General features: G+C 39.8%; 1 protein-coding gene across 6 annotated transcripts in view; it reads left to right on the top strand.

Annotated features, from left to right (window-relative positions):
• Positions 1 to 23,740, top strand: part of GOLGA4 (golgin A4) — a 120,250-nt gene extending 96,510 nt beyond the window's left edge. For all 6 annotated transcript variants that reach the window (XM_075547059.1, XM_075547058.1, XM_075547056.1 and 3 more), the window contains 3 exons: positions 9,853 to 9,956; positions 14,773 to 14,859; positions 23,039 to 23,740. In XM_075547059.1, coding sequence (XP_075403174.1) covers positions 9,853 to 9,956; positions 14,773 to 14,859; positions 23,039 to 23,050 — 203 coding nt within the window. In that variant the 3' untranslated portion in view covers positions 23,051 to 23,740. The remainder of the gene's footprint in view (positions 1 to 9,852; positions 9,957 to 14,772; positions 14,860 to 23,038) is intronic.
• Positions 23,741 to 25,058: the final 1,318 nt, after the last annotated feature.

Raw genomic sequence — 25,058 nt, 5'->3', positions numbered from 1 at the left:
CTGTGTCAGTGATCTCAGGGGACGTGTAGTGGCGTCTCATTGTCGTCGTGCTTTCCATTATCTGTCTCTTAAGAGAAACCAATTAATCTAGAAAGATGTTAATATCAGTTATTACAAAAAGGTAGAAACAAAATGGAGAAAATGTGAGAAAAAGGGCAGAAAGCTTTGGAAGTTGACATCCACAAATACAACACCAAAAGATAAAGTTACCAACCTGTGATGGAAAGGAAGTCTTATTTTCTAGCTCATTTTGTGGCCAATCTCTTAGCTCTTTGTTGCCTTTGATGCCTCCATGGCCAGGAATGTATTTCCACCGACTCTCCATGACTTGGGAAGCTTGATCCATCTTCTCAGATTCACTTCGGTTGACTCCATCTCTTCCAAAGGCTGATTGTTATCCATTTTGTTTCCAGTTACTAACCCATTCTGTCACACCTTTGATGACAAACTTGCTTTCAGTTTTAATGACGAGTTTATTCATATTTGGCCGTTGGCTTGTTCAGTTGCTTTGTGAGCTGCCCTCAGTTCTGTTTGGTTAGTCCGTCGTGCAGAAGCCTCTCACTCACTCTCTGTGGGTTGCCGGTTCCCCAGCAAACTCTGCAACCAGCTCGTGCACCATTTCTCCCATTATGGCTGCAGCTGCCAGCAACCTCAACTGTGGGAATGTGCTCCCCACCCGGCCAGAGTCCTGTCCTTATGGGTCCCTGGAACTCATGTCAGATTTTCCACCAAGGTCACGACTCCCGTAGTCCCTGTGGTCTTCAGTTCCAGCAAGAATACTTCTTAAAGGGGCACTTTGTATTTCTTGGTGCCTGACGGGAAAGACTCTTTCCATAATCATGTAATTGTGTTACTCAGACCTAATCCGTCCTCTTCACTTATGGTTTTAACACCCTTGGTGACTCTCTTTTGTGTTTTAATTTTAATAAGGCATTTTATTGGAGGCTCTTACAATAATCCATGCATCAATTGTATCAAGTAAATTTAGTTCTATTATTTCATGAGCTGTCATGCAATGGTGATAGTCATATTTTATCATTTCTTGTACATGTGTTAGCTGGAATTATTCTATACATACAAAGTCTCACTTGCTACCAATTTGGTTACCTTGAACTACAGCTCATACAGGCAAATCAGAGTAAATGCTTGACTCTATTTCTTTATTTACTGGTTTTCAGAACATGGAGTTATGTCCTTATTTCATTTGGCTACTTTTAAATATTTTATTGTGTGGCAATAATAGTGTATTCAGCCATTCTTTAATTAATGCTCACTTGTGGTGTTTCCAGCTTACTGTGATCATAGAAAGTACTGCAATGAAGGGCATGCACATAGTCATCTTGTATTTTAAAAAACCCAATCTTGAATAATTCTTTGAAATGGAATTGCTGGATCAATTGGTAAAAAGATATTGGGTAGTTTTGTTAGATAAGCCCCAAATCTTCTCAGCTATTGTACCATTTTGCAGATTTATCAGTAATGTTTGAGAATGCCTGTTTCCCTATAGTTTTGCTAACATTGCTTTTTCACACTTTCTTTTTGACCCGTTTAATAAATGAGAAGTAGTATTTACTTTCTTTTTTTCCCATCTTTTTATTGGGGGCTCATACAGCTCTTATCACAATCCATACATACACCAATGTGTAAAGCATATCTGTACATTCGTTGCCCTCATCATTCTCAAAACATTTGCTCTCCACTTAAGCCCCTGGCATTAGCTCCTCATTTTTTACCCCTCCCTCTTTGCTTCCCCCTCCCTCATGAACCCTTTATAATTTGTAAATTATTATTTTGTCACATCTTATACTGTCTGACATCTCCCTTCACCCACTTTGCTGTTGTCCGTTCCCTAGAGAGGAAGTTATATGTAACCTCCTTGTAATTTGTTCCCCCTTTCCAACCCACCCTCCTTCACCCTCCCAGTATCGCCACTCTCAGCACTGGCCCTGAAGGGATCATCTGTCCTGAATTCCCTCTGTTTTTAGTTGCTATCTGTACCAGTGTACATCCTCTGGTCTAGCCAGATTTGTAAGGTAGAACTGGGATCATGCTAGTGGGGAGGAAGCATTTAGAAACTAGAGGAAAGTTGTATGTTTCATTGTTACTACACTTCACCCTGACTTGCTTGTCCCCTCCCGGTGACCCTTCTGTAAGGGGATGTCCAGTTGCCTACAGATGAGCTTTGGGTCCCCACTCTGCACTTCCCCTCATTCACAATGATTTGATTTTTTGTTCTTTGATGCCTGATACCTGATCCCTTCGACAGGCTGGTGTGCTTCTTCTATATGGGCTTTCTTGCTTCTCAGTTAGATGGCCGCTTGTTTACCTTCAAGTTTTTAAGACCCCAGATGCTATATCTTTTGATAGCCGGGCTCCATCAACTTTCTTCATATTTGCTTATGCACCTGCCTTGTCTTCAGTGATCGTGTCAGGAAGGTGAGCATCATGGAATGCCAGTTTAATACAACAAAGTATTCTTGCATTGAGGGAGTACTTGAGTGGAGATCCAATGTCCATCTGCTACCTTAATACTAAACCTATAAATATATGCACATAGATCTATTACCCCATCCTCATATATAAATATATTTACATATGTACATGCCTCTATTTAGACCTCTATAAATGCCCTTTGCCTCCTAGTTCTTTCCTCTATTACCTTTGACTTTCCTCTTGTCCCACTATCATGCTCAGTCTTCATTTGGGTTTCAGTAATTCCTCGGTTACATTACTCTTGGTCATACCCTTCCAGGCCTCCTACACCCTCCTCACCACCGATTTGGATCACTTTCATACAGTCAATTTTTACATGTTTTGTTATGGACAGAGTTGAGAACTGTGAGAAGCTTTTTATGTATTAGAGATAGTAACTCTTCATGATATAAAAAGCAAACCAAACCCTTTACCACTCAAACTCATTTCTACTCAGAGAAACTATAGGACAGAGTAGAATTACTCCATAGAATTTCCCATACTGTAAGTCTTTGGAGGAGCAGCTGGTGAATGTGAAATTTTTACACACACACCACCATCACCACTCCGACCCTGCAGAGAGGCTGTTGATTTTGAACCACTAACTGTAGTCAGCAGTCCAGTCCCGAACCTTCTGTTCCCCCAAGGTCACTTCTTCATCTTGTTCTCAATTTATCTGTCATTTTCTGTGTTACTACTGTCTTATGACACTGAACTCCCACGATGAACAGGGAAGTGTTCCATATTTTGTTGAATTTACAAATGAAACCATCTGAACTTAGACTTAAAAATATATGTATGTATATAGATAAATTGATAGATATTTTAAAATTTAGATTCCTTACACCTTTTTAATTTTATCTAAGATGTATTTAATTTTAATTTTGTTGTTTCTGCTTTTATATAGACTGTTTAATAGTCCTTTCTCAGATTACTTTTCGACTTGGACTCATAGTCTGGAAAGACTTCACCTTCATTTCTAGTACTTATTGTTTAATAGTGTTATGTTTACAGGTCTGATGCACTTGGCTTTTCTCCTGGTGTTAGTATTAGGGATAGCACCAACATTTGTGTTTTCCTTTTGGTTCTGTAGCTGTTTCAATACTACTTAGTATCTTTTCTCCATTTATTCAAGATGCTGATTTAGAGTAAATTTTGAGGAACCAGATATTCTTAATTTTAGCAGTCTTATTAATCAACATTTTCCTCTGTTTGTACATTTTTCTTGGCCTTTTTACTGAAAGTCTCCTCCAACCCCAGACCCATAGAAATGTTCCTTAATCCCCAGTGTTGTAGAAATAGTCTCCTGAATATTCTAAAAAATTTTTTAGTTGTTTTAGATAATTCAATATACCATTTAAGTATAATTGCAATTTGTGCTTGGTATGAGATGGGGGCGGGGAGTCATTTGTTTTTCATTTGAAATAAATTCCCCCATTAAGATAACTAGTTCTGAGGGGAGAGAGGGGGTAAAAAAGAGGAGCTGGGGCCAGGGGCTTAAGTGCAAAGCAGATGTTTTGAGAATGATGATGGCAACAAATGTGCAAATGTGCTTGACACAATGGATGGATGTATGGATTGTGATCGTCGTACGAGCCTCCAGTAAAATGATTTTTTTTAAAAAAGATAACTAGTTCTAAAAGTATAATTTATTGAAAAATTTATACTTTTCCTTCTGATCATTAGAAGTATATCACTTATTAAGTGTCTATTTTTAAGGTTCTTGTGGATATGATGTGGGGTCCACTTTTGGCTTCATTCAGCTGTGCAAGGGGGAAGGAGAATACAAGTCCCCACTAGTCCCAGGCCGATTGCTTCAACACAGATCTGACATGCCTGCATCCTCCTGTTTTACTTTACCCTATTCTGAGACTAGCTGGCTCTTCCATGTTACTCTACTTTGCTGCTGGGTTTGGTTATTCTTTTCAATGGCCACAGAGAACTCCCAGACAGTACTTAGGAATATGGTGGGTTTTAAGGAAATTAACCGGCTACAGGAAGTCAGGACCAGAAAACATTAAGGCTGCAGTTCTTTTATCCACCAGGCATCTTCTGAGCCATGCGAGTAGGCATGTCTCTCTCTGTGTCTGGTCTTCAGCATCTTACACACGCCTTTGGCCTCTGCTCTGCTCAGACAAGCGTTTCAAAGCTCCTTTAGCTTTGGTAGTGCTTGAGGGCACTCTGAAAGCCAGCCTTCCACCTCGTGCACTCAGCGTCCCGCATCCCAGGGCTAAGAAGCCCGTGGCTCCGCCTCTTGGTCTTGGCATTGATCCCCAGCAACCTCTTCTTGGAGGGATCTTGAACAAGGTCCACTGCCGGCTCATGTTTTCTGGTGAGTGTGAGATTATTCCTTCCTACTTCTGAGATGGCCTGCAGAATGATAAAACTCATCAAGCTCTGAGTTAGAGTCCTCTGCATTTTATTTACATGCTCCCATCCAGTCATTGGGTAACAGTTACAAAGACTACTGCTAGAAGAGCAATACTAAATCCTTTCACCTCACTCTAGGTCTGTTTCTGGGGCCTCTAATCGGTACTGTTGATCAGCTTGTCCAGGTATGCTCTGATGCCTTCTGTCTTAGAATTCTCTAGAGAAGCAGAACCAGTGGAATGTGTATATGTGCATGTAGAACCACACACAAAGAGAGATAGAAAGATAATTACTTCAAGGCTCGGGTGCTTTAATGAGTGTAGTACAATCTTTGCAGTTCCCGTTAAACGGCTGGGTAGGACTGTGCAAGTGCGAGGTGTCTGGCTTGCTAATAATATACAGAAGTACATGGCACCCGTGGGGGCTGAGCACGCAAATCGGGTCTTTTGAACTACAACAACAGAATTAGTATTGTCATCTCACTAGGTTGAAATTTAAGCCTTCTCAAAAGCAGGAATGACGAGCTCACAACCAGCAGGAAGGAAAAGCCAGAAGCAGAGCATGTCCTTTGGATCCAGAGATCCAGAAATCCCTGTATGTTGAACGCTCTCCATCCAGGAGCCAGAGAGCGGTGACATCAAAGGAGCAACAGAGGCAGCAGCAGGAAGGAAGAACCTGAGGAGAGTAGCAGCCTTCTTAGCCATAGGATGAGTGAGACAGCAGTATCTCTGGGCAAGAGACTCCCTTGCTTGTGGAATGAGGTGCCTCCTGTGCATTTATCTCAGAAGCTAGAGCTGCTGACTCAAGCCAGAGCTGAGCACCTTCTTCATGATGCTTCTGGTGAGGCAGAGTGCCTTTTAGGAATGTATTGGCACTGCCAAAAGAACTTTGTAACATTGCCCAAATGGGGTAGAAGCCAAGGTGCTAGAGACTGAGGACCAGAGAGAGGTGTGTGTCCGCATGCATGACCAAGAAGAGGTGCTCCTCTGACCTAGGAAGTACGTACCGAGCATTTCTGATCCTGATTTGTAAACCGTAGACTTCTCAAATAAATGCCACAATCATGAGTGTCTTCTGTAAATTTGGTGTGGTCATTACAACCCAGTGGCGAAGTAGCGAGAGCTGTAAGAGGGGCCCTGGGGTCAGCACTGGGAAAGAAGCTTGGAACCTCTGACTTCCACCTCCTAGAAATAGCCTTGGACTGCTGTTGAGTTTGATTCTTATGTTCTGTTGTGAAGTCAAGTCAGATGCTGCCCTTAGGACAGTGTTACAGAATACAACTCCCAAGTATGATGATTCGGGACAGCTTGGTGACTTTGGCAGTCTTGTATCCTAAGATCCGTATGTGAGATGACAGAAAGAGTATAGATTGAAGAGATTGAGTGAGTTCTGACAAATATCTGTTGCCTAGAAGCGAAACATACTCTAAAGGGTGGGATCTTTTTTTCTGTGAAAGATCATTTGGATGTTTATAACATCATTCATGGGCCTTGCTGGTCAACTAGTTAATTAACTCACCCCTGAGGTGTTGGCTGGAGCTGCTTCTCTTTGGTGAAGTTTGTGATATTAGCTGGTGTAGGTGATTTTTTCTAAGCCTTATATGGCAGTTTGGAGGCTCCCCAATCCTACCCTAAGGAAACTCTCTTTAGCAGATTAATTGACTGACTGTATTATATTAGATTGCATTATGAAATAGTCACTAGTCCAGTGCTTGGCACATATAATTAGCCTTCCCACTGTCTTATTTAATGGCTTCATGAAAGTCCCTCCTTGGCTTTTCTTTAAGAATGTCTTAACTCTTCTTAACTCTGGGAAGGTCTGCATATATTTTAGCATTTCATACATTTAGAATTAGTTTGGTAAATTACACACAGCTGGAAGAATTTTGATTAGGACTGCACTGAATTTATAGAAAACTTAGAAAGAGTTGGCATATTTATAATACCAGGTCTCCAGTCTATAATCCTGATATATTTCAACATTTACTTAGGTCTTGCTAGATTTCTGCCAATAGTGTTTATTGTTCTGAGTAGTCATTTTGCACCTCTCTTGTTACATGTAGTCATAACTGTAATTGCAAGTGTAGAAATTGGTTTATGTTTTCTTTTTTCTGGTTAAACAAGTGGATTTCTGTGAGGCATTCTTGTGTGTTTCTGAAGAAATTGAGTAAGCTCGCTTTAACTATATACATATCTATAACAGATTTAGTTGATTAAGGTTGTATTAACTATAATTAAGTGGCTTTTCCAGTTATAACTTTTGGAATTTGGCCCAGATGAAGTATGGTGTTAAAAATCTTGAATAATATCCAGATGAAGTTATTTGGAAAGCCTCCTTCATGGGGCCACTGGGTAAACAATTTGGCAAGAATCGTTATATGAACAATAACTAATTTCCACTCTAATTGCTGAAAACCCAACATAAGAACTATAAGAAGAGAAGGTTCTGTATGCCGCTATTTGGGAGAAGGCAACAAGAGATGTGTATTAGAAAGCAGAGTTAATTGATTTTCTAGGAAAATGGTTCTAAATGTATCATTTTTTTCCTTAAAAGTAGGAAACATTGGAAAGCCTTGTGTTTTGTGTAGACCTAGGAGAATAAAACAACTAAGTATCACATGCAGACTCATATTTTTGGAGAGGAAATACTAACATATATTGGCACATATACACATATATTATTTAGGTTTCTTGGAACTCTGTATTGCAAAGTATGATTTACGTGAATTAGGTGATCTGAAAGTACACCCATTCCTCTTATTTATTGACATGGTTAGGTTCCAAAGACCAGGTCGCTGTACGGAAATGGGCAGAACATGAAAATGGAGGATGGAGGATGATGGAGGATAGCCACATCAGGCCCCAGAATGAAGGGCAACTATGTCATTATTGTTAAATTACATAATTTCATAAAGCCAAACTGCTGCGAAGCACGAGAGAGCCATCCCAGCTGGAAATATTCATTGCTCACACCTTGACATCCCCAGCGCCAGCCACAGCCAAAATAGTCCTAGACTTTTTACCGCTGTCTACATGTGAAATGTCACATAGTGAGATAGTCAGTAAGGAGTGGGTGCATAGACTTTTATAAAATGAAATACTACAGATATATGTGATGTGAGCTTAAAGGATGAAGACCAAAGAGGCTCCTTTTTTTTCTTTTTTATTTCTAAGAAAACATACTTTCTTTTAAAAAAATTTTTTTTAACATTTTATTAGGGACTCATACAACTGTTATCACAATCCATACATACATCAATTGTGTAAAGCACATCTGTACATTCTTTGCCCTCATCATTTTCAAAGCATTTGCTCTCCACTTAAGTCCAAAGAGGCTTCCTTTGTCAACTTTTTTTTCCTTCAAAAAAGATATTTTTGTGTGGTGAAAATACATGTAACAATATATTCACCAATTCAGCAATTTCTCCAGGTATGAATCAATAGCATCGGTTATATTCTTAATGTTGTGAAACCATAACATAAACTCAATGGAAAATCTTACCCTTCCTTCCTCTGTCCCCCTCATAACTACTAAGCACCTCTGGATTCTGTATGTTTGCTTATTTCATACCCGTAAGATTGTACAGTGTTTGCCCTCCAAGACGGTTTTATTTTGCTCAGCATCATGTTTTCAAGGTTTATCAAATGTTTGTTCAGGTCGTGGGCTTTATTTATTTGTTTTGCTTATTCATGTTGTTGGCCTTTTTATTATTGAGTTGTGAGAGTTCTTTATGTAATGAAGTTCTAAAAAGTTTGTGGGAAAAAATGAAACTAAAAGATAAAGGAATTTTTTTCATGAAATTTTGAAGCCACCTCATATATAAGTCCCTTTAGAGATACAGTCGATCTTCATAGTTCACAATTCCATGTGTGGATTTCACTTGCTCACTAAAATATATATTTGTAACCCCAGAACCCGGTGCCTTTGGCCCTGTGTGGAGATGCAATGAGGGAAAATACATATTAGAAGGGAGAAAATGTTATGGTGGAGGGTACACTTTCCCCTCCTTTTCCTTAAACTTGTAAGTTCGTTCTCTGCTCTTTGAAATGATGTAAATCGTGTTAAAGGCTGCCTAACGCTCTTGCCAATTGCACAGCCTAGGAAAGTTTCCTCAATGATGTGGCAGCCCTCTTCCTGAAATGCAGTCCATCTCGGGAGATAGCATCCCACACCCAGATTCTTGCGTGGCCAGGCGTGTAACTGCAGCTGGCAGGCTTACCACGAGTCATAAAGATAGGAGAGATTTATTGATTTTCTTTAGAGAAAGGCAGTTAGCACACACAGGTAGCTATTTTACTTATCAGATGGTTCAGGGGCGGAATTCTTGCTTTCCCGGTCCTGGCTAATGTATCTCATGTGCAGCCCCCGGTGGCTGTCATTGGAGACTTGCGTACGGCTGGGATGCAGGTTTCTGAAGAGCACGTTCCAGACGAAGGGAGGTGAAAAGAACTTGCCGTGTGCTTTGAAAATCCGCTGATGGAAGCCCCCTGGAGCACAGCAGTCCAGTCCCACTGCCTGCGCAGTCGCATACATTCCAGGCGGAGTGACACAGCGCTGCACGTTCTCCTGCTGCCAGGCTCCTTCTTACTCGTGAGGACATCCATATGGGAAAGGGGTCACAAAAAGGATAAAGATCTGTCTTTGACATCTTTTTAGCAGATTGCCTGGGTTGCACGTTCTGGCATAATAAAACCGTTTTCTTTCTCTTTTACTTTTGTCAGGGGTAGTGGGGGATTTTTCTCTTTAAGTATGCCTCCTTGTCGATGCAAAAAGAAAAGTGAAAAATCTGAACTATTAAAATTGCTATACTAATTCTTGCATTCTCTCCTAAGAGAAAAACATCCATACATAATGTGATATAATAACACGATAGTATGTTCTGATTTAATGCTAATACAGAGTAAAGCCTCTCTTTGTTCCATCGGTTGCTTTTTAAGTGTCCAGTGTCTAAGTAATAAGTACTTTGTCTGGTTGTGTTTTACAATTGGGTCTGTTTTTTTCATTCGACAGGTGGCAATTTGTACCATGCCGATGTATCAGCTTTTGGAGAACCTACCGAGTTTGAGTATTTGCGAAAAGTGCTTTTTGAATATATGATGGGTCGTGAGACTAAGGTATAAAAATCATGTCTGGTGATTTGGCATGGGGCTTCATTTGATAGGAAATATGCCTTACTCTTAATATATCAATCGATACAAAATATTTCTTATCATCAGGCCATCAATTTTAATTGTAATAGGCAATAGGTAATAGTTATGTTATTGTTCTTCTTTGCTCCACAGATGTGAGTTGACAGATTTAACTTACATTTGTTACATTTATAAAATACTGTTGTAAAAAATGTTGTTTCATGATGCTAAATCCTGAAAATTTAAATTTCATTAACTCAAGAATAGTTTGGGGGAACATATGGTTATTTCTTTGCTTCAGATCTTGATGTTTAGGAGAATAGATTCCCTTTACAAAGAGACTATCGAATCGAGTGTATTCAAAATGGTCATAGTTAAGAATGACTACTTAAGAAGATTTAGAAATACTGTAATCATTTAAAAAAAACCCATCTCTTTGTATATAGAGAGGAATCATTTTAAAATTACCATACCATGTAAGTGATATTGTGTGGCTAACTTCTTTTCTTGAATGTTACATTTCTTGAATGTTACATTTCTTATAAGGTCCTTGAATGTAGGGGCTCTCCTGACTTATTTGTATCCTTTGTAGTATCTTAAACTCAGAGCCTTATCTATATTAGATGTTTGGTAATTGAATTGAATATTCTGAATTTAACTGAATACATTTAAGGAAATTGTTGAACCATTCTTCAGGAAAAAAGTTTCATTTAAAACAATTTATGGTGTTGACATTGTTTCAAGTTTTTTCCTTCATGGTATTTTACTTTGGCTAGGAAGGGGATAATTAATGGGTTTTGTATTCTTGGAAGCAATTCGTGATTTAAAATTATGTGTGTAAATATTACTGCTTTCTAGGATGGTTAACCAGTTCACACATCCATTTGGCAAACACACCTAAAACTTAACAAGAAAATCTCTTTAAAGAGCGATTATAAACTTACATAGATGGGAGAGGCTGATAAACCCCAGGAGTTGTAGGGTTAGAACTAACTTGGCTCTTTAATATCTAATTTATAGAAATATTATATTACATCAAGCAGAAAGTGGTGCCTAATATGATCCTAAATCTGAGAGGCATATATTCCTTTACAGTGCTTTAGTAGTTTTCCCTAATAGTTAGTTGTTGTTTTTAATTCAAAAGATAACTAAAACCAAGTTTGTCCTTATCTTTTTGAAACAAAATTAATATTTTGTGGAGTCTTTATTGGACACAGCCTGGATTTGAGGTAGGGTAGATAGTTTAAAGTTGCCTCGTTATTTCAGTCATACTTGGAAGCTTCCAAAAATTCATGGAAAAATAGAATTAAAAGATAATGAAAATTCTCCATGAACTTAAAAAAAAAATCCCAAACACTCCTCCTATCTTTAAACAAGAAAAAGAAAGCCACCATGGTCATTATTGAGTCTAAAGCTGCATTCCCGGTGTTATTACCCAATAAATTATTTAGCCACTGTTTTGATCTGTGAAATGAAGAGACTGACGGCCTTGGTCTGTGTCTTCTGGAGGTTGTGAGCTCTGTGGGATGAGATCTGTACAGGCTGTGAGTCCCCTGAAGAGAGGTCCAGCAAAAATGTACGACGTGTTTGGGGCTGTGCCAGTTCAGCCAAATCTAAGCTTCCCCTTTTAGAGTTCTTCGGTTATTTGGGGGGGTGCCTTTGTACCTCAGAGTGAGGGCAGCACCACTTACTACCTGACGGGCTCGTGCTGAGCAGCAGGGTCTTTTCTCTGGTGTTGATTTTCAGCCATCGCAGTATTTCGCTGGCAACTAATAACAACAGTTGTTGTTAGGTGCCATAAGTCCGTTCCGACCACCGTGACCCGATGCACATCAGAAGGAAACACTGCCTGGCCCTGCGCCATCCTCACTATTGTCCTGAGCCCATTGTTGCAGCCCCTGTGTCTGTCCATCTTGTGGAGGAGCTTCCTCTTTCTTGCTCCTCCACTATACCAAGCATGATGTCCTTCTCCTGGGATTGGTCTCTCCTGACAACATGTCCAAAGGATGTAAGACAACATAAAGAGTCGTCTGTCATTTTGCCAACACTTTTTACAGTAATGAAAATTGTCATCAGTATTCAGTTTGCTTTACTGCATATTTATGAAGCACTTCCTCCATGGGGCTCTTTATCGAGCATGATGATTGCTAGAAAGCTGAAACCTCACACTTTCCCTGACATCAAGGGTGAGACCTGGTGTGATGCAGACTCTCGGAAGAGAGGTACAGAGCCCTCACCCTTCTTTGTGGGAGGGCCACAGCGTCCATTATGGGGAGGTGGTGTATGCCCCGGGCTGTAAATGACAGGTTCAATTTGAAAGATGAGCTCGGTGAGAAGCCTTGCCCGGGCAGAAGGTTTAAAGCAGGGCATCGAGTGGGGGTTTTCGGAATGATTTGTCATATGGTTCAGATATACATCTGGTCCGTGATGTGGGCATGGCGCCTGATAGTGCTGCACAGAATGAGGACAACTGCTTTCAGAGCTGACCTGTAAACATGGAGGGCAGCCCTTACATTTGGAGTCAGGGCTGACAAGGTCAGAGTTGGTTTTCAGGCACAACTTTGTCTTTTCTTGTTTTACCCACTTTCTGAACATTATCAAAGAATTTGAACTGGAGACTACGTTGTGATTAGAATGAGCTAATGTTGTGCCTTCATGATTTGCTCACCACCTGCAGTTGTTTCTTGTCTGGCAGACTGTATATGTATCCTACCTGCGTTTCTCCGTCTGCTTTGTACATGGCGTCCTTATTGTATGAGGCAGATGACGTTTTTGAAGAAGAAGAAGACCACATATAGGACACACATTCTGACAGTGTGGTGTTGAGTGAGTTCCCTTCCGTTCTTCAGCCTCGGTGCTGCTTTTTCTTGGGGTTTGGTCATCTGTATTATTATTGATACTGACAGCCTGTGTTCCTCTTCAGTAAGAAGTCTTTTCTATCTTAAGCTTGACTGAAGGGGCCTCTTCTAAACCAGGTGGCTCACTTCACCTTTTTCCTCTCCCCAGGGCCTTAAGGTAGAGAAGACAGTTTGATTTCTTTTCCACATTGTAGTGAAGAGCCTGGGCTTCTCTACTAAAAGGGATTTTGGACAAGCCAGGAAAGAACTTTACTGGTAATCAGCTGTAAATTTGGACAGCCTATGAACTGGTCTGGAACTGTGTAGAGACCACTAGCCACAGGATTTTGTTTTCTGTTTTCAGACATGCCTGTGTGTGTACACACATGTGATTTTGTAGTCAACATAAACGGCCCTCTGGATTCTTCGAACTTTGTAAGCTATTGAACTTAGAGAAATGTTCTAGTTGTGAGCCCTTTAGGCTCCTTCCTAAAAATAATCGGTATAGATGATATTGTAGGAACTATTTTAAATTGTGTTAATTTTTAAAGTATATACTGACATATTTACAAGATCTCTGATCTCTTGTCATTTCATGTCACTGTGTGTCTGACTTTTAGACTTCTGTGTAATAAAGATTGTTTCCTATCTGGACAACAAAATGTGAAGGATGAGGGCTTCAGAGAAATGCTTCTGGAATTCTCCAAGAACTAAGTTGATTTGAGGGGATGTTTTCTGAGCACTGAAATAGTAGGGGCAGGGATAAAAGGAAAGGGAGGCTGAAATCTGTGCTGTGTGTGGCTTGTATGATTGAAGAAGAGTGTTAGTTGATCTAGTCATTGAAGTAAGCGCTAGTAATATGTACAGGACCTTGCCTAGACAGCATGTAGCGGGCATCTTTTACATGGTAAACAGTTTTGTCCTTCATGAAAATAGTCATAGTTTTTTCCCCCTAATGATAATGAGTTTCCAAATATTTTTATTCTTTTATGTCCTGTTTTCCTTGATTACTACCCCCAGCTCCTCAGGTGGTACCCCCTCTCGGTAGCCTTAGTGCACATGCATGCACTCCCATGCACACACACGACCATGAACAGAGAATGTTCACGGAGTCAGTTCACTCACTGGGTTGCCCTTCCATCCGATGTAGGAACCCCAGGAGAGCACTGCCACCTGATTTTATATGTAAAGCCTGAACTTGTTATCCTACTTATTTCATAAGCAATATCTTCTTTCCTCTTTGTCTTCCTCAAAACACCTCATCTTGATACAAAATAGGGAGTTTCAACCTTTGAGGAGAATTTTCCACGCACTTATGGGTGACAGTCTGACTTACGGTATCTTTACTTAGATCTGCACAATTTATGATCTTGTTTTGCAAGTTACCATGTGTAATGTTTTGATTCATCATGTTTTCTACCAAACAAAACATCTTGTGTTTATTTAAAATGTACTTTGTATTTCTATTAGGCTGATGTTCTGCATGTCTTGACAAATACCTACTGAGCATGTTCATGTTCATGCAGTAGCCCATGTTTATGAGATATATGATGTGATTTAGTTAAAGAGGAACTTGGGGGTATCTAATTCTGATTATATAGAGCTTATATCTTGGCAGTGTATCACTTATTAGATAGATATATACAAAGAAACCCCTTATGAAATGAACCAGTAATGAAGTTGCTTCTTACTAAGACCAAGAGCCAGAGAGTTAGAATTGTAGATGCTCTGTGCTATTGTAATTGCACTCTTTAAGACATATCGACCCAGACATCGTGAGGCGTCCTTTCAAATTGAACCCTGGTGCTGGCTGCCATTTTCTTGATGAATACCTTCACATCATACTTCTTTGGCCGTGGCTTCCATTGAAAGCACTACAGAACTCCACCAGCAGAACATGTCAGAATGGGCTGAGACTTCGCCTGCTTCCATGTCTACTAAGTGATTGTTTCATTTTTCTTTAGACCATGGCAAAAGTTATAACCACTGTTCTGAAGTTCCCTGATGACCAGACTCAGAAAATTTTAGAAAGAGAAGATGCTCGGCTAATGGTAAGCTTTAAAAGTAGGCTTCAGATCAAAGAAGATGTTATCTCATCTATTTACAATCTCCTTCACTCAACAAACACTTGGAGTTTGGTAAAACAAACTACAGGTTTTTGGGTTTTTTTTAATCCTTATTGTATCATGGCTTGAAATATGAGAGAGAATCTATATTGAGAACATGTAATCAAAGGAAATGTGACTGGTTACCCATAAGGGAAAGAACAGATGCATTTAATAGCATATCTGAGATTGATCCCCATGTATGCCATATGGGGTTTCCAGAACTTTGGGTGCTTCTGCAAAGTGCAGAGACAGCCATTCGCCCAGCGTACTCAATAGTCACGCCTTCCACCAACCTGGGTCTTGGGATCATTGCTTTATAGCTTGCAACTTACTACTCCATTTCAAGTGAGTTCTAAATACAGTAATTCTTGTTGGAAGGATGAAGCATATTTGAGCGTTGATACAGCCAACTATGGGAATGTAGCCAGAAGATGGAATTATTAAAAACCATTTGTGTAAAGTCAGCTATAAGTGAGAAATGCACTAATTCTCCATGCCTAACTCTTTGCCCTGCATCAGTACAAAATGATCCACTTTAGTCAGTATGAAACCCTTTGAAGTGTGTGCCCCGACTCTGGTTCTCTCCATGGCTTACTTAGCCTATGTGTGAGCATCACCAGTCATAAGGATTAAGCCACTCAATAGCTTTCCCCTGGAGTATTTCATTTTGCTTCTGACTGAATGTGTTGTTAAAGATGTTTAAATCTCCCTATTTGTTCTGCTTCTAACCCATTGAACTCAACCACATACTTGAAGTTAGCTCAGAGGAGGGTTTTCCCCCTTCAAGTGAATGATCCCCAGTATTTAACCATTGTGACACTGCTTCCCTCTGGCTGTTGCAGATGCTCCATCCTGAGGGGATCTGAGTGCCAGGCACCTTCTGGCAGCCTCTTTTTGCTTTTACTGTTGATTCACAATATCCCTGACCCCTGTCCCGGTACACTACTGGATAGTGTATTATATACTGATTGTGTACTTTCTGAGACAATTTGATTATTTTGATTAGCACTGAATCCTTTTTTTTTTAAATTGGTGTGATAAAATGTATAAAGCAAAAAGTTTGCCATTTTTACATGGACAATTAAGTGATACTGATTGTGCTCATCATGTTGGGCTACTATTACTATTTTAAGCATTTAATTTTATTTATTTATTTATCTATCTATCGATTTACTTATTTTAAAGGCTCTCCCCCTAACATCTTGCGGCCTAGGATGCATCGCTATACTACTGTATGGTTGCTTCTGGTCATTTATATAATTTATATTATAATATTATTGTAAAGAATTGTGTCACAATGACATACACCCTTGATTAATAAAGATATGGGGTTTGAATTATAGCACAGATCTAATTTTAGAGGAATATAGTCGCTGGGAGTAAGTAGAATTTATCGTCATCACAACTGTATATTTGTGAAAAATAAAAGTTTCCAAAGCAGTTTGAGCCTGTGCACCCTGTTCTGTTATTCTGGACCAGTGTAAGAAAGTAGTGTTAACTAGCAGAAGATAGCTTTTACGTATGTGTGTGTGCATGTGTGCACAGATACGTACATGCTCACTCTCCATGGGCTCTTCTTTAGCATGTTGGTGTGGGAGTGTGACACACTTTCCTTGCCGTGGTGCGGCACATTTATGAGGAGCTACTGCGTACTGCGGAGCCACAGTGAGGGTTTGGGTTTTGGACAGACACCCTGGGGAGCCCTGCAATGGCGCCTGTGATAGACGCACCCCTCACACACACACATGGCACCTCAGTTGGCTTTATTTGGAGGGCCGCTAATGGAACTGGTCAATGTAAATAATGAAACATGGAAGAAGCCTTTTAAAGCAGTTTGTTTTTTTTTTCAAGTTTAGCTTAAAAACATTTTTTAAAAACACTTTAAAAACATAAAGCTTAAAAAAAAAAGAAAAAAAAACATAAAGCTTTCCGATTCTGAATAAAGTGGTTCTTTGTTCTACTTAGGGGTAAAATGGTGGCTGACTGGATCTTGCGGAAATAATTCATTCTTTTCCTAGAGGCTGAGCTGCCCAGAAAGTCCTGTTCTCTCCACTCTTCTTTGACGTTGAGTCTCATTCATCTTTATTTTCTGCTTGTGAATGAACTCACTCGTTGATGACTTACTCTTCTAGATGCTATAGAGGATATCGGAAATTAAAAGACATGTTTTGTTAACTCCGTGGACCTTTAATTTAGGAACTTGGGAAAAATAACATCCATGAATGACATACATGAATTAAAGATATTCCTAAGGAATATAATTCATATAAGAATTAGATGCGTAGGAAATAGTTTATAAAGAATACGAAGTGGGAGGTGATTCCAAGAAAGTAAATTAATGTGAGTTGAGTTTTCTTAATCCGAGATTCTCGGTGCAGTGACTCGTGATGTTTTGTATTTGATCAGGCTTACTGGTGACTGAGGAAGTTGAGTCGAGAGTTACATTTGCTTTCAGATTGCCATCATAAAGTGAGCACTGAGAATCAAGCCTCTTGAATTTCAAATTATTCCATGTTCCTGAACAAAGAGCTATGTGTAATGCTCATTAGAATAAACCACTGCTAAACAGTGACTTCTCCTTATTAGAAAGTGTGCACAATAAGATTTAGGAAAACAAAGAGATTATTAAGTAATGATTTAACAGCTATTGTCTGTTAGCTTTAAATGTATGTTCCAGGTGGATGTTTTCTCTAATTTGTTGTCAATGTGCAGCCTCAGTTTCCTTTCTATTAAAATCGCAGCTTTGGGTGGGTTTTTGTTTGTTATTATTTTGTTTTTAATTTTGCCTGTGAAATGAAAAACTGGTATAAAAAATCTCCAGACACATTGAGGCTCTGGCTCCCCAGTCTGTTGGTATTCGGGATGCACATACTGAGAGACAGCTGGAACTGTGCTTGATACGGACACTCTGTAGCCCCACTAGCGTGTGCATTGTTTAGCAGGTATGGCCGGAGGAATACATTCTAAAATCTTTGCTTTGTGATTCAGATGCTTATACCTTGACTTTGTGGCATGATCAAGTTTTGTATGCCTGCTAGGTATTTTTCAATCTGTTTTCTGTTTATACCTTCCCTCCTCCAGTGAATCTTGTCTCCTTGTCTAAAAAAAAATCCCTTAGCAATTATTAGAGGTGTTTTCAAAGCTCAGCCTTATTTCATGAGCCCCTAGACGACCGCCTATGGTGTCTCGAGAAATAGACCTGAGAATCTACTTCTGAAAGGTCTTGAAAACCCTGCAGAGAAAGTCCACTCTGTCACGTGGGGTTGCCATGAGTCGATACTGACTGGACAGCAACTAACAAAAATAACAACTTCATCCCAAGAATATATTTCTTAAGTGAGACCCTGTCACCTATCATGTGAAATTTACAGAGCATGACATCTGGTCTGTTTGAAGATTGTGATGTGTAGAGAAGGTTTTAGTGCTTTGCTTTTAACGGAAAAGTTGGTGGTTTGAACCCCCTAGCTCCTCTGAAGAAGGAGGTGGCATTCTGCTTCTGTTAAGATTTACAGCCTCAGAAGCCATATGGGAGCAGCTCTGCAGTTTTTATAGGATTACTAGGAGGATAGAAATGCTAGCATTAACTTGTTAAGAAAGTTGAGGAACCAGAGAATAATGCCGGCACTGGGGTTTTTGGTCATAGGATAGCTGGTGGTGATAATGCTTAGGCACCGTGGCAAAGTGTCGAACTAGTCTCTGCTGGAGAATGAACTCCTCAGCAGGACAGGCAAGTCAGTGTAGAGGGGACGCCATCTCTACCTCAGCCTCCCGCAGCGTCACTGTGGTGAGAGCCTCGCTCTCATTTACTCAGCACAGCTGCGTGACTGGCCCGCTCGGTTTCATCTTTTTGATCCTCGTTAGTACAGTGAGGGTGTTAGTCTGTATTGTCCCTGAGATTGAGTTCCCTCTGTAGTATTAAGCTAATAGTAATTTTTTTCATGTTGAGATTTGTTACAAGTGAGAAAACATTTGCATTAAAATGTACAGTAGGCAGACTTTTTAAAAAAAAATGACCTTAGCAAATGTGCATACTTTCCCCTGGAGCAGCCTATCCTTCCTGTCAGTTTTTAGCCTCTTGTGGCTGGTCCTGCATCTGTGATGTGCTTTGGTGGTGTAGTGGACTACGAATTGAGCTACTAACCACAAGGTCTTCAGTTCAAACCCACCAGTGACTGTAGGAGAAAGGTAAGGCTATCTACTCCTGTGAAGATTTAAAGTCTCAGAAGCCCAAGGGGCACTTCTACTCTGTCCTACAGGGTTGCCGTGACACGATGCCCGGGTAGAGTGGACAGGACATTTGAGTAACAGGACAGGCAGGAGTGAATGCAAAGTCTTTGGCTTGTCAAATTGTTTTTTACTGACTAAAACTTCCATAGAATTATACCCATTTTTTAAAGGGCATTATTATTTCTTGTTTGGGATTATTTTATTAGAAAGCCTGACAGTAGTCAATAGATCATCTCTTAGAATTAAGATAATTTAATAGTTGCTAGCAATACCTTTTTCTCTCTAGATCTTTTCTGAAACTTATTTAAGCTAGAGAACTATATATTTCATGACTCCATTAAAAGATAACTTTCTTTTTTGATTAAATGTGTTGGCTACTTTTATTCTCACCCACTCAAGTTACTTTTAAAGGTTAGTCTTCTCTTGACTTTGATTCCAGCTGAATCTTGATCAGTCCCTGCCCCAGTCCAGTCTTATATTTTGTTAACTTTTACTCACTTTTCTCCTTTTGGTTGGAATTTTAGTAAACGCTCCCAAACTCTCAAGCCTGTTGGGTGTAGATGTTTTCCAGAGCAACGTGAGGCTTACCTTACTCTGTTTGTGGGCCCAGGAGATGCCTGCAAGGTGCACTCGGGAAACAAGTGCAAATGAAACTGATGCAGCTCCTGTCAGATATGTGTGTTTCCTGAGGGAAGTATGCACTATGTGGTCATCGTAAGCCGCATCACAAACACGTGTAGGAATAGGTTTCGTAGAAAGGGACGCCTCCATGAGCTTCAGCCTCCAGTCTGGTCCTGCCTTGCTCACATCGCATCTGTAAACAGTAGAAGGAATGTCCTGAGATTTCCAAACTTCATAAATCTGTACCTATCCCTTGATCACTACTTATTTTTGGAACTATGTGCTATCTAAGAGTTTGCTTAGTCCACTCGGTGTATTTTTATATTACCTCGCACACCTTGATCTACCTTATTTTTTTAATAGCTAACTGTATATGATAATGTGAATATTCTACAATTTAGTCCACCTATTTCCTATTTATGGACACATAGAATGTTTTCAGTTTTCCATTATTACAAGTTTAGATATAAAGGTACATCCTGATATATACATTTTTCTATATACTTCTGTACCTTTTCTAATATGATGTTTACTCTATTGTATTATGTGTTGCAAGTTTTGTTTTCCAGTTTGTCTTTTGATTTTGCTGCTTTGTACTAACCTCACATTAAGTGTAAAAGATAAATGAGGCTTCTGAGATTGGTCGCACCCTTCAAGCATAGATTCAGATTTTATAAGCAACCTCGATGTCTTGCTGTCCGAAAGCATACCATTAAGCTAGTAGATGACTTTGAATTATGACTGTCTCAAAATAAAACATAGGCTTTTTTGTTTAAGAAGGTTGGCTGTGGTGTGAACCATGAGATTGGGTCCCATGGCGGAGAAATTTCTGCTTATGTCATCATACCTGACCCCTACTGTTGAATCACAAACCTGTTCACTAGGGATAAAATTGCCCAAGTACGAGTGAGTGTTCAACATAAGACCAATTTCATTTCCAATTTGTCAGCATTTTCAACAAAACTTTTGGTGGTAAATTGAGATGATATTAATAAAATTTTAATTGATATTTTACTTTTATAAAGCAAGTCATCACTCCCCAATTTATCTAGTATATCAGTATAAATTAAAATGTGATGTGTACTTTTAATTACATTAAAATTTTAAAATTAAATTTTCAAATAAAATCTCAGCTACATAGTGTTCTATTTACTTCGGATAGCTAGAAGTATTACATATTCCTTAATACTTAGCCTTGACGCTCTGGATCTGGGGAGATTTGAGAAAAATTTAAGTACAGTCTGTTTAATCACATGTTATCTGCGTCACTTTAAGTTTTAAAACTAACCCAATCAGCTTTTTTCTTCCTGGCTTTGTAGTTACCTTCACCTCGCAGTGGTGTCTTCTGAGTGACCACCAGTCTGTGCTTAGTTAGCTTGTGGGTGAGTGAAGAAGAGTGTCTGTGTCTTTTGTACACAAATCAACTGTTTTGCATGTTATTAACCATTTTGCTTAAGTTCTTTTGCTTAATTAACACGTGATTATGCCCTGGGCTAATTGAGAATTATTTCCTGTGATAATGCTAATACATAGATTCTGATTTTCTGTTAATTCTGATAGCTTAACACTCACCAGGATTTTTATAATTACAAGAAATTACAGTAGTTGAAAGTTTTACGGGAGCTCCTAGAAACCTTGTTAAAGGTCCAAAAAAAGTATTGTGAGCTTTATGTGTTCTTTTGTTTTTGACTTTCCAAGAATGGTCTTTGAAGTTAATAATTTTCTAGATAAAAGATATGTGGTGCCTTCACAAAGTCAGAATTAAAAATACAGCAACACCTATTAGAGTCAAGGCTAGCCTGAAATAATGGAACTCTTAGGTTCTTCAAAATAGCTGCAATTTTTTTGCTTTTGTTTCTTGAACTTCCTGAGATGTTTCATATGTTTTGTTTTCTTCCTAAGATGGTTTTAACTTAAAAATCATACATTCATCCTGAGGACTCACTTAACTAGCCATCTTTCCTTGAATGTGGCTGCTTTTAACATGTTATTACGACTACACGGAGGCAACCACACAGTTGACTGTCTTTACCTTTCAAACACTCCTTCCCACTCACCCCCTCTCTGTCTCTTATCTCTTCTGTTCAAAATTTAGTCTCCTTAAGCCTACAGCAGTTCTCCTAATCAGTCCGACAATGTGCAGAATTATTAAATCAGACAGAAATGTCATTTCCTGCAACATCTCAACCTGAGGTTTCAACATAGTAACTGGCAAAGGAATTTAAACTTGACACAAATCTATTTCTTATCTTCAAGTATCTCGGCTCAACATGATTGTTGAATTAGTTTCACAGATACAGGCAGCCCCTGCGTCATGGACCTCCAACCTACAGACAATTTCTGCTTGTCCTTTAATGTTCTGTAAATTTGCCCTTCCTTTGAAATGATTGAATTGGCCCCTGTTCCCAGCAAATTCTTCGTCACAAGCACCTTCCCTTGCCGCATATGCAGCCCTTCCGTCATTGAAACGACTTGGAGCCTCTTCTCGAGCTTCCAGTGAGGCTAAATAAGACCCAGTTTACATCTGTTCTGACTCCCTGCTCGAAGCTCACAGACAAACGTAGGCACTGATCTAGTGTACAGTCCAGGGACGCCTGCACATCATGAGTGACTGGCTGCAGTGCTCATTTACAAATGGAGAAGGCTTTACATTTCTGTCTCTTTCCACTCAATATGTATGAACCATTTGTTTTTGTTACATAATCTTACTTGGTAATTTTAAAAGCAGAAATTTTTAACTTCATATTTGATCCGATTGACTACTGGGTTTTATAATTTTAATACAAGAAGCCTTCTTAAGAAGGTTTGGACTTTGTTTCTCATAGCAGTGTATGTTCATTAAATTCTGGTGAGGTTTAGCTACTGTTTGCCATGGGAGAACTGCAGTCGGTAGAAAAACTCCATCAGGCAAGCGCCTTCTCCTCCATAAATCAAGTCTGTAGAACTGCAGCATTACAAGATTTTGTCAAGTTTGCACGATTGCTTCGGAGTTTCTTACTGAGAACTTGGCAGCATTCGATGGAAAGGCTGCCGTTCCAAATTTCCTGTACAATTCCTGGTTCCAGAATGGCTGACTGTAGGTCAGTTTGACTCCTTCTAAGAACATTCATTTGCTAAGATTTTTTTAAGATTCAACATTTGTTGTTTCTTCTTTGCTGTAATCCATAAGTCACAAAATTTAAATGTCTCTTCATTTGAAAATGAAGTCTACCAAAATAACTGACTTTGGAAAAAATGTTTTTTCTTTAATTCTCTTTTCCTTTTTCTTTTTCAGTCATGGCTCTGATCTTCATCTTGAAGAAGTAGAGAGTGCTGCTGGGCAGAAGCCTGCTGCTTGGAGCCCTGTCCACATTTGTACTTTGTTGAGAAGGATGCTGTTTTTCAGGGCCTCGCATAGTCAAACGCCTCGCACAGAGCTGACGTTGGCCCACAGATCGATTTCAGACTTCCTTTAGAACAGATTTTTATCACGAGAGAAACGGTGACAGGACTTTTCTTTTTCCTTTGGTTTTCTGTTGGGAAGAGTTTTCTGTTGTTTAAAAGCTATTTTTAATAACTTGATTTATGAGCTCACTTAATATCCCTTCTATTCCTTTTGCCCTTTTTAGAGAACTGCTCGCTTTCCTATTTATTTTTAAGATGATTTAAAAAAGAGACTTGTGCAATACATTTTGAGGTAAAACTTAGTGGCTTTTTTTCTAATAAATTAGAGCATTTAATTGACTATTTTATCCAGATGGATTTGAATTTGATGGTTTTGAATATTGGCTGAATATTGGCTGAAGACTAGCTCTTTAAGCTATGACGTGATCAATTAAATGGCAGTACCTCATTGTTTACTTAGCTTTTGTACTACTTTTCAAAGGAAAAATTCTACTGTAAATTGTAAATAGTCACTACACACTTGTTTGATGCAGATCTGTGACGCTGTCAAAGTCACCTCCAAGGAACAGAGAAATAAAGTCTATTTACTGTACAGCTTTTGCTTAATGTGCTCCTTCCCAAGTTGAAAGTTATTTCAGACCGTCAAGAATCTGTGTTCTGTCTACATAAATGTAGTGATGTTCTATTTCCAGGATACCCAAATGCTGAACATTGGGAAGGATTTTTGTTTTGTTTTGTTTGAAATTTCAAAATCAGCATGAACAAGTGAGAACATGCATGGAAGTAAATTCTTTATGGTTTCTGTTTGAGCATGCTGCCATCCTGGGGCTGCCTTGTCTCTTAGAGCAGACGCACTTGGAACGTGTTTAAGCTCAGTGACGTGGGAACTGGTCAGGGTTCCACACACCTTTTATTGTCTAGGAGAAAATCTAGGTGTTACCTGCCCACCTCAAGGTGAAAGCTCAGTGTCCTGCACAGTCTGCACTGGAGGGCTGCTTGTGTACCTTGCGTTGTGAATGGTAGATGAGACTTCCAGGGAGCAGACGACTGAGGGGTTTTCCATAACCCATAGCCAACTCCTTTGGGAAGCAAGGGAAAGAGGATCTTAAAAAAGAAATTCCAAGTTTACTTCAATTTCCAAACTCATCCCACTGAAAGGTTTCAGACAGTGGCTATGTTTTCTTGCTCTTTCTCCTGCAGCCCCAGTGGTTACCCAGATGAGATGGACTTCTCCCTTGTGAATGGCGAGTGTCAGTGTGCTCCGGCTCTTCCATTGCTAGTGAGCGTGATTGTGTAGGACAGATGGCTCTGTCTTTTTAACCCACAAATCTCCAAGCGAAGTTTGAATCAAGATGCTCTCACGGTGGTGGAGATTTGGGCATGTTTTAGGGAGGAGGATATTTGTGTTTTGTGACCAAGCAAGAAGGCAATACAATATTATGATCCAGTGAGCACACTCTGGTGATTGACTTCTTGGTTCCTATTCTGCACTCCCTCCCGGCATTTGGCTTATGCCTCCTTATACTCTCCAGGTGACTTGGCAGGACTGCGTCCACGAGGGGCCAGTGTCTCTCCCCACTCAGCTGACATTGGCTGTTGGCTGTGTGACTTAGTTTTGGATGGGTATTGCAAATGCAAATGTGAGCGGGATCTTGGAGAGCCGGTACCCCCAAACACTGAGGTGGCAAAGCTGTTCTGGAAGAGACTTCACTAGAGGTGCACAGAGTAGTGTGGGAACGAGGAGGAGCATCTAACAAAACCTGGAGGGAAGGGCACCAGATCTGAGTCCCACAGGAGAAGCAGGAGGGAGCCTGCGAGGCCCCGGAGCAGCGCGGGCAGAAGGCACAGCAGAGGCATGGAGCGAGGAAGAGTCAAGCTTGTGAGAACCCGCAGTGAGGTGCTTGGCCGCC

Source organism: Tenrec ecaudatus, chromosome 4 (genome assembly GCF_050624435.1).
Source record: "Tenrec ecaudatus isolate mTenEca1 chromosome 4, mTenEca1.hap1, whole genome shotgun sequence".
Lineage (NCBI taxonomy): Eukaryota > Metazoa > Chordata > Mammalia > Afrosoricida > Tenrecidae > Tenrec > Tenrec ecaudatus.
Note: the sequence above shows the minus strand (reverse complement) of the source record. Positions and strands in the feature narration are given on the sequence as shown.